The sequence below is a fragment of the Pollachius pollachius genome (genome assembly GCF_949987615.1).
Source record: "Pollachius pollachius genome assembly, chromosome: 1".
NCBI classification, from domain to species: domain Eukaryota; kingdom Metazoa; phylum Chordata; class Actinopteri; order Gadiformes; family Gadidae; genus Pollachius; species Pollachius pollachius.
Genome location: NC_136934.1, coordinates 23,371,216 through 23,385,095, shown reverse-complemented (window position 1 = coordinate 23,385,095; position 13,880 = coordinate 23,371,216). Strand labels below are relative to the sequence as shown.

The 13,880-nt window shown below is 43.8% G+C and overlaps 1 protein-coding gene across 4 annotated transcripts in view; it reads right to left on the bottom strand.

Moving 5' to 3' along the window:
• pdzd2 (PDZ domain containing 2) overlaps nucleotides 1-13,880 on the bottom strand; it is a gene marked incomplete at its 5' end in the record, with an annotated part of 39,470 nt that overhangs the window by 15,505 nt on the left and 10,085 nt on the right. For all 4 annotated transcript variants that reach the window (XM_079742882.1, XM_079742879.1, XM_079742881.1 and 1 more), the window contains 7 exons: nucleotides 1,062-1,181; nucleotides 1,836-1,984; nucleotides 2,636-2,729; nucleotides 6,031-6,213; nucleotides 7,804-7,936; nucleotides 10,074-10,219; nucleotides 12,516-13,038. In XM_079742882.1, the coding sequence (XP_079599008.1) occupies nucleotides 1,062-1,181; nucleotides 1,836-1,984; nucleotides 2,636-2,729; nucleotides 6,031-6,213; nucleotides 7,804-7,936; nucleotides 10,074-10,219; nucleotides 12,516-13,038 (1,348 nt within the window). The remainder of the gene's footprint in view (nucleotides 1-1,061; nucleotides 1,182-1,835; nucleotides 1,985-2,635; nucleotides 2,730-6,030; nucleotides 6,214-7,803; nucleotides 7,937-10,073; nucleotides 10,220-12,515; nucleotides 13,039-13,880) is intronic.

The following is a 13,880-nucleotide window of genomic DNA, read 5'->3' as shown; positions in this document are numbered from 1 at the left end:
CATGTCAGCCACGAAAAGGAGGCCGTTGGTGATTTTGGAAAGAGCAGTTTTGAACTGTGGTTATTCGGCCAACCTCATTTTATTTATTCACTTTTTGCATTGCTGGTTCGATGCTTTTGTTCTATAGTAGCCTACTTGTAATGTGTAATTGAATCGAATCATAGATAACCAGACTGAAACCTTTTAAAGACGTTTTGCTGCATAAAATGTATGTATATGTGTGTGTATGTGTAAATGTAAATGTAAAATGAATGGCTTTTCATACAGAGAACCCTTGGAGCTGGGGGGGGGGGGGGGGGGGGTTGGGATGTGTGATAAAAAAAACACACATCTAAAATGTGTGATAATGTGTGTGCGTTTGGAGCAGGAAAAATCCTCCTCAGGCACAAAAATTGAAAGCATTCAGACTTTCCCTCTCCGGACCGGCCATGGGTCTGTGTGGTGTCATGGAGACATGCATATGGTCTGCTGCACTTGTTAAATTTTAGTTCAAAAAGCACTGCTTTAACATACTTTGTTGAAAGCAGATGGATAAGACATTTACATCTATTCCATTCTAATAGAACAACTCATAAATGTTAACAACTTGATGCAACTATTTATATTCAAGACAACTTCTAAAGTTTATGTTTTGTAATCAGCTAAACCTCTATGTAGCTGCAGTGTGTGTGTAGCTGCAATATGTAAAACACAGCAAAACCAGCTTCCCCAAGGATATGCTTTTCCTAGGGAAAATGGTATGCCATCCCAGGAGCAGAGGTACATGTCTGAGTAAATGTAAATGTATTATTTTAAATTTATCGATATACCTAGTGGAATTGCAGAAGTACATGGTTTAGAGCATGGAAAACTTGGCAGTAACAACATGAACTCATTGCCGTAGTTCAACTCATCTTAAGCTGATTAATTAAACAGATTTGGGAGTGTGGTTGTGATTATTTGGTGAGGAGAGGCATTCAGAAACAAAAGACCCTCCTGCCAAACAAAATGCAAAGAGAAGAACCAACCAAAGATGGATGGAAGCATACAGGGGTAGGATCACTTCAAATGCTGCAACTCACCTTTCCCTGTCCTTTCATCAAGACAATGTTGGAGATAATAGACGGCTGGGCCAGTCGCCATGGTGACTCCACTTGAACCGTGCTCAATGAACGAGCCGATTTCTTGACTATTTGATATTCCTTTGAACAAAAATAAGGTATAGAATGAATTAGGTAAAGAAGAAATTAGGTAAACAAAACAAGGATTTTTTGTATCAGAACTGTATTTAGAATTGAGCCGGTTCCATTTCTTTTCATACAAAGCACTGGCTGTGCTTACCATGTTAGCAAATGCATGCTCTCAATATGTTGTAAAGACCATGTCCATATTGAAAGGATAAAAGTAAAGCATGAACGATGAAACAACTCTATTTAGAGAGATCGGGATGCTCCCAGGGACCAGGGATGACTGAAGACGGACACGTAACCAAAAAACAACGTAAACAGTCGAAATGTTTTGGTCACTGTATACAACAACATATGATAGCATGGCAACGTTTGGTTTGATTTGTTTTTTTTTAAGTTGGCGAGGCTACCAGACTTTCTTGACATTCTTTGTGACTGCTATTCAGACTGTGATTTATCAACGGCTATATCTACCTCCTGTGATACCACAAACACAAGCCGGTGCACTTGTGTTTGCATATTGCGTTCAACTGGTGTAGTGTGGACTGTGGGCATGGCCGAAGCGTACACATGGCCGAAGAATACACACATCAAGCACATGGTTGAGGACTGAAGAAGGCCTGGGACTGACTAGGACCGACTGGGTCGACTTGGCCGACTGGGACTGACCTGCCGCGTGCCTGTGGTGTCCAGCTGCTGGGGCAGGGAATGCTTCCGCCTGCCGTGGGCAGACTTCTCCAAGGAGCCGCCGCCGGCCTCAGCGTTCTCCACGACAAGCTCATCGTCCTCACCCACCGACTCCAGCCGAGTCCCGCCTCCTTTCCATTCACAAAGTGATCGTAGAAATGACATAACAAGCCTAGCAGGGAAAGCAGTTCATTCATCCTTTTCCCTGATCTTTCATCAACACTTTTCATCAAAACATTCCTAAGAACCAGTTTCTTTGACTCACGAATGACTCCATGGTGTTTTGTACCCTGATTGCTTTCAACGTACAAAGAGAACCTGTGGAGCGCGTGTTACAGCAAGCCGATGCTGATGGCCTAACATAGACAGTAAAGCCTTACTAAATAGCTGACGCATCGGATTGCTTTTGGGAACATACCTTGGCCTCAACGGCTACAATGTAAGAATATAAACCTTTCATATAAAGCCTTTTTTTAGTGAAACAAACCACAAAATATAAGCAATGATTTATATGTCTTGTAATGCAACACTCCATCCCCACAAGGCAAACACAAAGAACGCTACACGCATGGCGAAACATGACACACTGAAGTATCCTTGAAGGATAATCCCACGTGTGTGTGTGTGTGTGTGTGTGTGTGTGTGTGTGTGTGTGCGTGCGTGCGTGCGTGCGTGCGTGCGTGCGTGCGTGTGAGCGTGTGCGTGTATATGCATGTGTGTACGTGTGTGTGCATGCGCGTGTGCGTGTGTACATTCGTGTGTGTGTGTGTGTGTTTCCTCACCTTGGGACCAGCCACAGAACCTCATGGGTGAGGAACTGCGTCCGCATACTTTCGGGGACTCCCCACGGCCTCCCTCAGGCTTATCCAGCTCCGTCTGGGGGAACCACCACAATTCAAAAGACATTTTTCTTTAAAAATAGATATATTGAAAATAAAAATGCATTTTTATGCATTACGATAGCATGAGATAGACAAGAAGGTACGGGAGAGAGAGGGAAGGACATTCAGCAAAGGACCACGGGCAGGAATCGCACCCGGTTCGCTGCCGTAAGAACAGGGCCTTAATGGTACAGCCTCTACCGCTGAGCCACCGGGGCTCCCCTGGAATCAGTGTGTTTTTGCTTAACATGTAGCCTCCCTCCACCATCAAACTCTGTAGTCTTGGTCCAGGACCTGAGAAGATAGTTGCAATGCTTTACTAGCTGGGACTACCCGGTTGCCCAGGATTCGCCACTCCACTCCATCTCAGTCCACTGGCCCTCTGTTAAAACGTGCAAGAACGTTCAGACCAACTGTGTGGCCTTCTACAAAGAAATGGACCCTGACGGATCCCCCCGGATCAGGATACGAAAGAGACACTGCGAAAAAACCTTCCCTGGTGCTTGAGGTTAACACATGTAAAAGAGCTGTCAAAAGACAGCCTATTAGGACCTGATGAGCAGATACAAGGAGTGTTACAGACGCAACAAGAATGTCCGAAACCCACCGGAATGTGGGTTTAGAAACAAACTGAATATAACGTTGAATTGCCCCCGAACAAGATTACCCATGAGAAGTTCATTCAGGGGCACTTGGGCACAAAGCCTTCAGAAGCATTTTAAGTTCAACGGAACCAAGAAAAGGATAAGGACACAGGAGGGAAACTAGGAGCCACAGTAAGAAGTATGTGTGTGTCGTGTGAATTGCTATTAAATTTCATGCTATAGAATAGCATGCATTGCAGTGAGGTCTACTTCAAAGTATATCTTAGACACTGGGGACAAACGTTTGCACTGCATTGGCTTTCAGTGAGTAACTGAGAGAAATATTGCTCATCTATAAACAACGCCATGATTCAGGAACAAAATACGCCTGTGGCTTGGCGAATCTTTCTCAATGGACGCCCGTTCCTTTCCCCTTGTGATGGTGTTGGACTGAGCTACTAATGAGGTCGTCCAGGCGTTGCTGGGGAGACAGACAGGGGGAGGGCGGTGAGGGAATTGGGAGTTGGGGGGGGCTTTTTACTATTATTAAGAGGCTTGAAGGGCCCCTTCAGGGTAAGGATGCTTTGATCACCCACTTTGTTTGCCTTAACCATCCAAACATGGAATAACAATTCACTATTCTCTGCTGATTGTCTTGTCTCACTTTCCTCCCAAGGTTTCTGTGAGGAACGTGAAGAAAGGGAAGCAGCCAGAGGTTTTTTCAACTGATGTCTTGTCAATGAGCTTATAAGCTTGTAATGTCCTTACCTCTTGTGAACATCTAATTTGTTTAAAAGGAACATCAACCACCTCATGGTTGCATTATAACAAATCTGTGGCATACACTTGGTCGCTGAAACCAAACGAGGCCACATCTAGTTTTTGGTGATTCTTGAGCCCTTTCTAATGGCTCCCATGTGGAGACGGCCAGAGCCACATGGTATGCTGTCCAACACATTGTCAATGACACTCATATACTGTATAACACCGCATGTAATCCAGGTCTCTTCAAATAATTCAGTGTGGAATATCGAAGTACAACCTGCTTAGATAATGCGCTTTAGAAGTACAGCGTTATCTAAGCAGGTTCTGTGCTACGAGTACCAGCTCCCGCCTTTCCACTGCGGAACCTTTCTAGAAAACAGCATCCTGGATCATTTAACCTAATCGAACCTCATCATTCACAAAGTTCATCGTGGCTGATTAGATACATTTTATCTGACGGGCATGAACAAGACACACTTTAATCCACCCTCCAGGGAAGCTGTCTTGTCTAGTGATCTTTTGATAGGCACTTAATCAAGTGCAGCTGCTTAGCGCCCAGTGTGACATCTTTGGTTGTTCTAGGAAGCCCCAGGCTTTGGCTTCATTCAAACTCTCTTATGGTTACAAAAATCTTCTGGGAGGAGGTTACTACCAATCTGTGCTAAAAACTACAACCTGAATTAGCTTTTCTTCTCCAAATCTAATCCATAACAGCATAAACAACCCATGTGATCTCTTAATACAGACTTGGCTGTATTGAGATGAGATTCTTTCTCATCCGTTGAGGATGAGCAAGAGAGTGAGCAATCCCCTTTACACACATTTCAGCAGCCTTCACATCAGACTTCTGAATGGTTGGATTTGTGTCTTAATGTTACTTAAACACTTCTCTATGATTGTATCAGGGAGATATATTGGTGTGTGCAGCATACATTCAAGCTCCGAAAACGAACCATTTCTCTTCAGATGGGTTATGAGTACCATGTGCATACCAACATTTTTAGACATTAAAAAGACAAGGTCTGTCCACATCCCTTGGGTTTATCTCTTGGTAATCCCTACCCCTCCTTTCCTCTTCTGCAGTGTGTGTGTGCGTGCATGAGTTTTTGTGTGTGTGCGGAGAAGCGTATGTGTGTGTCTTGTGTCCTTGAACAGGAAACTAGAAAGATAAAAAACATTCCCATGCCACATTGGCTCTCAGACAGGAAAACAATCATGACAGATCCTATGGTGATGGACATAATTACACGTGCTGGCTTCACATAGGATGTATCTTAAGACAATAATGTATATACGCCCTATAACAACCAGCAGATAATAACAGTGGTACTCAATCTAACATGTTTTGGATTTGTTTTGACAGTTTCCTGGGAGACACTAAATATTGTCAATGCATTGTCAATTTGTATCTTTGTCAGTTGTTCAGTGTTTTGGTCTCTCATCGTTTGTTTGTAGTGAGTCAATTTCCCTGACCCCATCATAGGCAATGTGTCCACTGTATGAAGCTATCTCTCATAGCAGTACACCTAAGAACCTACTCTAGAGCCAGTGCATCCACTGCTCTCCACCCCTCCCCGAGATGGGTCGATGGCAGGCAGGTCGGCTTGGGGGGTGTTTAATCATATGGTCAGTATGTCAGCTTCCTTTTCTTATTTATAAGTGGCTACAGTGGCTACAGATGACATTCACCTCCATCCACCAGACCTCCCAACTGACGTCATCATGAGTCAAATGCCAATAATTCAAGCACTAGTATCCAGTGATGTACAGTATGTACAGAAGAAATCCAATCACTAAATAATTCAACTATAACCGGTACGTGCATTCAGTGGATAAGTGAAGAGGAGAGGAGACACACTCGTAACACCCCCCCTCCCCCCCAGTGTGGGTCTACCAGAGGCGGGTAGGACAACACAGGAGATGAGAGGCTGAGGAGTCCGTACTCACCGGGTCGTGGGCAGGCAGGGAGAGGCCTGCTCCCTCCTCGCTCAGGGAGGAGGAGGAGTGGGAGGCCACGATGGCCACGCTGCCCGCCAGCAGGGCCTGGGGAGGGGGCGAGGCGCTGCAGGTGCTCAGCAGGTCTGGGAGGCTGGTGGACGGGTAGCGCTGGAAGTCCACCTCTGACTCCTCCTGGCAATGTGCAGAGAGAGCATGAGGCATGGATGAGAACCATTGGATGGCCGGTAAGGACTGGTAGTGGAAGAGAGGGCAGATGAACGTGTGTGTTTGTGTGTGTGTGTGTGTGTGTGTGTGTGTGTGTGTGTGTCGGGGGGGGGGGATTGTCTGTCAGTGAGGATCAGATGATGGGTAAGAAGATAAAACGTGCCGGGTCTTGTTAGGTTGGGAGTGCCTGTTTAGGGGACAGAACCAACTCTCCCTATGCCAACGTGTAGACATCGGTGAGAACTGTTCTTCTTCATCGTGAATCTTTTCCTTCCAGCACCTCCCTACACGCGATCTACGTGTGAACCGGCACAACGCATGTTGGGTATTTTTATCCATGTTGTGAAAGTCGGGGCCCCTCCCCTCGCCCCTCCCCCTCACAAGCTCGTTAAGAGGCAGCCTTTTCAATTTTTCAGATGGTACGCTGGGTCGAGGGGAGCAGGGAAAGATGCAGCGAGGAACAGCTCTCTTGTGGACAAAGCTCTTAGGTAGCAGTAATGCAGGGACATATACAATCATTTCTCATACTATCCAAAGTAATATATCACCTTGAGCGAATATATTTATTGGCTCCAGCCGTTTACAGTTGTACTATTCTTTCCTCTCCAATTACAGATATTGTTAACACGATGAATAAATAAACATATTTTTCTAAATATTTCATTTGAACAACTTTTCCGATTCTGTTATGGTTTTTTCACTGCCTGGCTGCGCTGAAACATGTGCTCGGAATTTGCTATGAAAGTGTAAATTGCAGTGTAAAAAAAGTGTGAAACTTCTGGTCTGTGAACCAAACCCGGCTAGATGTGTGAAGCTTAAAGGATACTGCCCTAGGTTTAGATTACTACTTCTTAATAACACACCATCCGAGACATCCCATTACCAAGTATATCAGCTTGAGAACGAGGAAAAAGGAAAAGATGTGATATACAAACAGAACTTAAGCTGCTCAGCATTTACTTTGGAGTTCCCCAAACACACTTTTGTTTATGTATTTTGTAAATGATAGCATATGCCACCTCAGGTAAGCATCTATTACACTAAACACTGATACAGTAGACAGAAAGGAACAGCAGTCGACTAGAACACACAACCCCACAGAGCATTTCACACACAAATAGCTGACCGATGGCTTGAGCATATTTAACAGATTACACTCCAATGAAAGCTGTTAAATCTTTCTTACAGTACCAAGTCAAGTCAAGTCAATGTATTTTTAAAGTCCTTAATCACAGTCACAGTCTGAGACGCTTACAGGTTTAGAATATGTGAATCAAAGGTCTGAGGAATGTGCAGACAGGCAGGGGAGGAGAAAGGGGATAGGTTTATGGGTTAGGGGTTAGGGATAGGGTGAGGGTTAGGGGTTAGGGGTTAGGGGTTAGGGATAGGGTGGGGGGTGAGGGCTAGGGGGAGAGGTTAGGGGTTAGGGATAGGGTGAGGGGTTAGGGGTTAGTGAAAGGGTAAGGGGTTAGGGATAGGGTTAGAGTGAGGGTTTAGGGGTTAGGGATAGGGTGAGGGGTGTAGGTCAAAGTGATGTGGTGCTGTGTGTTTACCCACCCTGCTGGCAACCACGAGCTGTACAAGGCCAGCTGCGGAGCGGAGGATGGACACTGCCTCCTGGTGGGAAAGGCCCACCAGGGATTTGCCGTTTATCATCAACAGCTCGTCACCGACTCGCAGGCGGCCGTCCCTGAGAACAAAAACACCAACGATTAGCACAAATGTGCTGGGATTCTGCGTCTGACTGTTCTATGACAAGGATAACGGTCTGAAACGCAAGTGAGACGCGCCAAGCGCAAGTAGCTTTGTGGGCAGTTCTATGGCGATGTTGCTATTTTCCCGGCGCAAATCTAAAAAGGGTTGGTCTGAAGTAGCCTAATTACCCGTAGGTGTGGTTTGGGCGTAACGTGCAATAAACCCAGAGAGTGCCAGCTCCCATCCCCTTTAAGGATTTGAATCTGACGAGTTGATATTTTGACAGCGCGTCTGCAGTCTCCGATGAGACAGATGCACATGAATTTCAAACTTCAAATGGCTCAGTTTATGGCCAAAAAATATGGCCTAATTCACACATGGAATAAGGTTTTCTTCCACAACTTCAGAAATATTATTTGAGGACTTCAGTCCTCAAATAAATTTTGGCAAAGAAAACTTAACACACATATGATAGGCGGTAACTGTGGTTCTATTTAATGATATACGCAATACATTATAAACATCGTTTCTTATCTGTATTGTATGCATTATCGTTATCGACTTGTGTTCCTAATATGCATGTGTCCCCCCGTTAATATACATTGCCATGGACTGTATTATGCCTTACGTGTTTAATTTGCGTGTGTTTAAACAGATGGATGCACACACGCGCGCCCGCATTCATTAATTATTTTACACATACACAAACGCGCGCGCGCATTCATTCATACTTTTTAACACTCACTCGCGGTAAAACAATGTTTTCTCACGATCAAATACTCATCAATCCTAAAAGTTGTGGGCATGTACACAATGTCTGTGTCAAGAAAATATGTGTTTGCTGTACGGTGTAAGCAGATGCATTGACTTAAAAGCACAACTTATTACCGCTGTATCAGCTGTTCTTTCCCAAATAATTTACCAAGAATGTGTGGGTAGGTAGAGGAGAGAAGCAAAGTGTATGCGCGAGGTGCACAAGCAACATTATGCATGCGCCCTTAAAATAGCATCTGAACAACGCGCCACTGACTTTAAACCAGGTATTTCCTGTTTTGTGGCGGAAGTGATTTCTGAAACTACAAAATAGCACCAGGGAACGTTTGCGCCAGAACACGCCTCCTCCTTTCGCCGAACCGCCCCTTGGGGCACAAGATCGTTCCCTAATTTACCGACGCGTGGCGCAGGAGGGAAAAGAACGCTCTGCGCCAGTTGCAAACTAGCAACGACACATGCGCCAGTGAGAAGGTCAATTGCGCCGGATGCAAGATAGGGCCCTATGAGTTATACTGATATTAAATACATAAATGATAATATAATTGACCTATAAAGTGAGGAATCTCAATGTATGTATGTCCTTTGCATATCTCTAGAACTGTTCATTTGATCTTATTGACATTTGGCGTGTGTATCGCTGGGGACCCGAGGAAGTGCAGTGTCAAACTTATTTTGACACAGGTCACGTTCGTCACGTTCTAAACTTTGAAGAAAACAGCAAGCAGCGCTCTGTACAGCGAGTGGGCGGGGCTTCAGGGGGGCGGGGCTTCAAGGCTCAACTGACTCTTCAACTACGTCAGCAACGGGCCCTCACAAGCCGCAGTTAAATGTGTGCAGTTCACTTGGTCACTGTACATGGATGCTGGATATACCACTGTTATATCATTAGTGGAGTGGCTGTAGGTCCTTGAGTTTCTTGACCACCGTTCATTCAACACTCAGGGTTTGCTTGGAACCCAAGGAAGTGAAGTGTTGAGCATGAAGTTGTTTTGATTAGCGGTCCTCGAGAAAGCTGCACGCATCAATACCAGAGGCCAAGCAATCGACACTGCACTAGTATTATTATAATAATAATAATATTATAATACATAAATATAATTATATAAACAATAATTATGATAGACACGAAATCACTGTTTTATTTCAAAGCACTGACACAAACATGGGAACACACAGACTCAAAGTTTGATAAACGTGTGTGGCTATTCATATTGCATTTTGCACTGGAATTATTTCAAATAAATGGACTGTATTTGCATGCTGTAGAAAACGCATGCAAACCGTCGTCTCTTTTTCAACCGTGGCAAAGTAAGGATTGAGCCTTCGTGGTGAGGGCCAGGGCAACATGTGCGTGGTACCTCTGGATCGTCCCCCCATCCTCCACGTGGGCGATGATGATACCGTGAGGAGAGCGCCTGGAGCCGCGTCCCCCCGTGATCTGGATCCCCAGGCCCTCCTGGCTCTTCACCAGGTGCATCTTCCAGATGTGGCCCCCCTCTCTTGGCTGCAAGAGGTGGAAGTAAAATTAACGACAAAAAATGTACACTGAGATGTTAGCTTAGGCTTGGTACTTGAGGCATGATGAAAACTCACACCAGAGCCAGGGCGCCTGGCTCTCTCAGAGCCTACGAGGGTGAAAACATGAATTAAGAATATTTGAAAAATTGAAATCGATAACTGTTGTTGCTCTAAGCATTGTAACACGTGACAGGGTTTTTAGCTTTTGGGTTGGTAAATGTTTTCCTCATAGCACTCCTTAATCACTCGCATAATTCTTGATTTATGAATACGCACATGCATATTATTTCCTGTGTATGTGTGCACAGATTTACATCAGAATAATACAAAATATATTTCCAATGCATTTAAAATATATACACAATTAATTAATGAGCTCTCTCTGGCCACAATAGTGCTTAAATGGACAGAAGGAGTGTCAACTGCTTTATGATGCTAATAGTTCCACATCAAAAGTATTAAATTACAGGAAAGACCCAGCAGGGCTCAACGCTGGAGGAGAAGGCCCCTGACCCCTCCTGGGTGGCCAAGAAAGGTTCATTCAAAGGGTTTCGCTACACTAAAGTCACTGTGGAAATATAGTGGATGTGTGGGAGGCCCAAGGCATTGAGTGATGTCAGATTTGTCAGAGTTAACCATTTTCAAAATAATAAAATAATAAAAATAATAAAGTCATAATTCAAATATTGTCTATTTAGCACATTGTTTGTGGCACAACATACCACAAACAAATGGAAATCAATCAAATACCATTTACAACTAATATTGCTTCCTGCCCAGAAATACTTTACGGTTAGATGTCGGTTAGATGCCTGTTTAACAATATCTAGTCATAAAAAGAGAGATAGCACCTGATTTATCTCCGATATTCCATGCATGTACGTGTTTGTGTTTGTGTTTGTCTGTGTGTCTGTCTGTGTGTCTGTCTGTCTGTCTGTCTGTCTGTCTGTCTGTCTGTCTGTCTGTCTGTCTGTCTGTCTGTCTGTCTGTCTGTGGGTTTGTGTGGCCTTAATGCTAAAACAATGAAGATTTTTTGCCGTGAGTTCTCTGAGCATGCTATTAAGGAAGGGCGTGTGGCGGCATTTATCATCTTTACTCTCTCTTGTAGGACGAAATAGGCTAAATAAAGAAGCATCAAAGTATTGTGTTGACCTTTGACCCCTATAACGTTCTCTGAACGTTGTAGGAGTATGCCGTTGAGCCTCCCTTGTGTCCCGTGTCTCACAGCCTCAGGAATCCCCTTTATCAGATTGAAGGTTCATAAAAGTGACTATTTCAACTGCTTGTCGTTTCTTTTACAAACACACATACAAATATACATACATGCAGTCAATCAATTTCTATGCCAAAAGAGAGTTTCTGCATTTAATTATCAAGTAATGCAAAAGGGTATATAGGAATCGTAATCCCCCAAAAGATGACGCTATTATGCATTGTTAATTTGTAGAGACATATATAGTTAATCATTTATTAGTTAGGTCAGTGCTGCATGCAGCGCTCAACTATTGTTCTTCATAAGTTTTATTAGTGTGATTGCTGTAGCATTCACACTCTAGATATTGAAATCTTTATTAGGTGAGTGCTGCATTCAGCGCTCAACTATTGTTCTTCATAAGTTTTATTCTTTCTTTCTTTCTTTCTTTCTTTCTTTCTTTCTTTCTTTCTTTCTTTCTTATTCTCTACAAACTTTGGGACCTATCTCCTTCCTCAATTTAACCCCTAGAGAATCCATTCAAATTTTTAAATGTTCAGAATAGCTTGGAATCGCCCGCTTCTTTTCAGATTTTTAAAATATTTTATACTTTTTAAGATACTCTACTCTTAAAATACTATTTTTTTTTATAACATGGGAGTCAATGGGAGGATGGCGGAGCCGTCCTCTGGTACTTCAACTGTTTAAGATGTAACTAAATCAATTTTCAACCGTTTATCTGCGTTCAAACCATTTAACAAATCTACACACTTGTATCTTCAATAATATCTAAACGGAATTTCGATATCATTTAAACTTTCTTCACAGTTTTCACAGTTTAAGTTTCATACTGGCTTCGTTTTCAACTGTTTTCATTGAAGATGTCTGCCCAATCTGACAATCCTACCTCTGAAGACATCATAACGCAATAATTTTTTAACTGTTTACCTTCGTTCAAACCATTTAACAAATCTACACACTTGTATCTTCAATAATATCCAACCGGAATTTCAATATCATTTAATGAGAGAGCCGGATGGGTTATTCCAACAGAAAAACACATTTTATTCACAGCTGACCATAGTCCTACCTGGCTTGACGCCTCGCTGCTGACAGAGCCCGTCTTGCGTTCCAGAAGTCTGTACCGTGTTGGTAAGGTGGCTGTCCCTCCGTTCTGCAGATGACTTGGGGCCCCTTTAGCATGAGGTAACGTGTTGGCTCGTTCGTCCCTTGGCCGATCTTCTGAAGGGGCCTCCTCATTATCCTTATCCAGGGGGCCGGGGACCGCAGGAAGGCACGGACTGTGGTATCCATTCTCAAGTTCAGAGTCCCGACTGTCTATGCTGTCCTTGCTGTCTCTGTTCGAGGACGAGCGGGAAACCACGCCAAACTTGCGCGTCCGTTTGCCGTTTTGAGCCGGACTGCCGGGCGTCTCAAAGCTGCAGTCCCCGGTCCGCTGTTCCTCTGAGCGGCGGACCTCCCTGCTCGCTGTGACGGCCGTACCATTGGTGTCGCCGTTGCCATTGCAAGGCGGAGGAGGGGCCTTTCTTTTGATTCGCCGGAGCATGATCAGGTAGATGCAGCCGCCATTCCAGCACTGGTCTGCCAGGTAGCTGAGGGGGAAACACAGGGAGAGAGAGAGAGCGTAAGGTTTTGTCGCCATCCATACCATCAGGATGTTCCGGTGGAAAGAGCCTGCAAGCCTCCCCATTAGACACCGTGTGTTTCCTCATCTCCCGCCAAAAAGCTGAGAACCTTTTCAAACCCCTGAAGTCAGTAACATACGTTTTTTCAAGGATTTTTCTTCCCCATTGAGAATCTCTAATGGGAAAAAATACTTTGTATCCAATATATTTAGAGCCTATAACAGTCGAGCAGACAGCTAAAAATCAATATCTGAAGTATCAAATACTATTTTCCCGATGTCTGGTACTTTGCTATTTGGCATATGGTGTGTGACTTTGAAATATGTTTTGTTACATAAGTGAGATATGCTCTGAATGCCATTGGACAATCCAATAATTACATACCCCTCCCAAACCAATACTTTGCACTCCAACTGAAGTATCTTACGGATGTGCTTAATTTGAACTATATTCATGACCAGTTTTATTGGCCAAAACCCTTAGTGTCAGGTTTCACATGGAGGCTTGGCACACCTTAGCAACACATCAATAAAGTTCATGTTCAGACAGCTCATGACTGCCTTTGCATGACACAATATACTGCATTTTATTTTACATGCATTATAAGGAATGTACAACCTTGACTGTAGCCATTTCAAAAATTCTTATATAACACTTAGTGACACAAAAAAACACTGTTGCTCATTATATGAAACACTGCAATCTGAGCATGAGAGGTTAAAATGTTCTTAATAGGTCAAATACACTTAAATGCAAGGGGGATTGTACTGAACACAATACATAACCAACAAAGAAACACAATATATAAA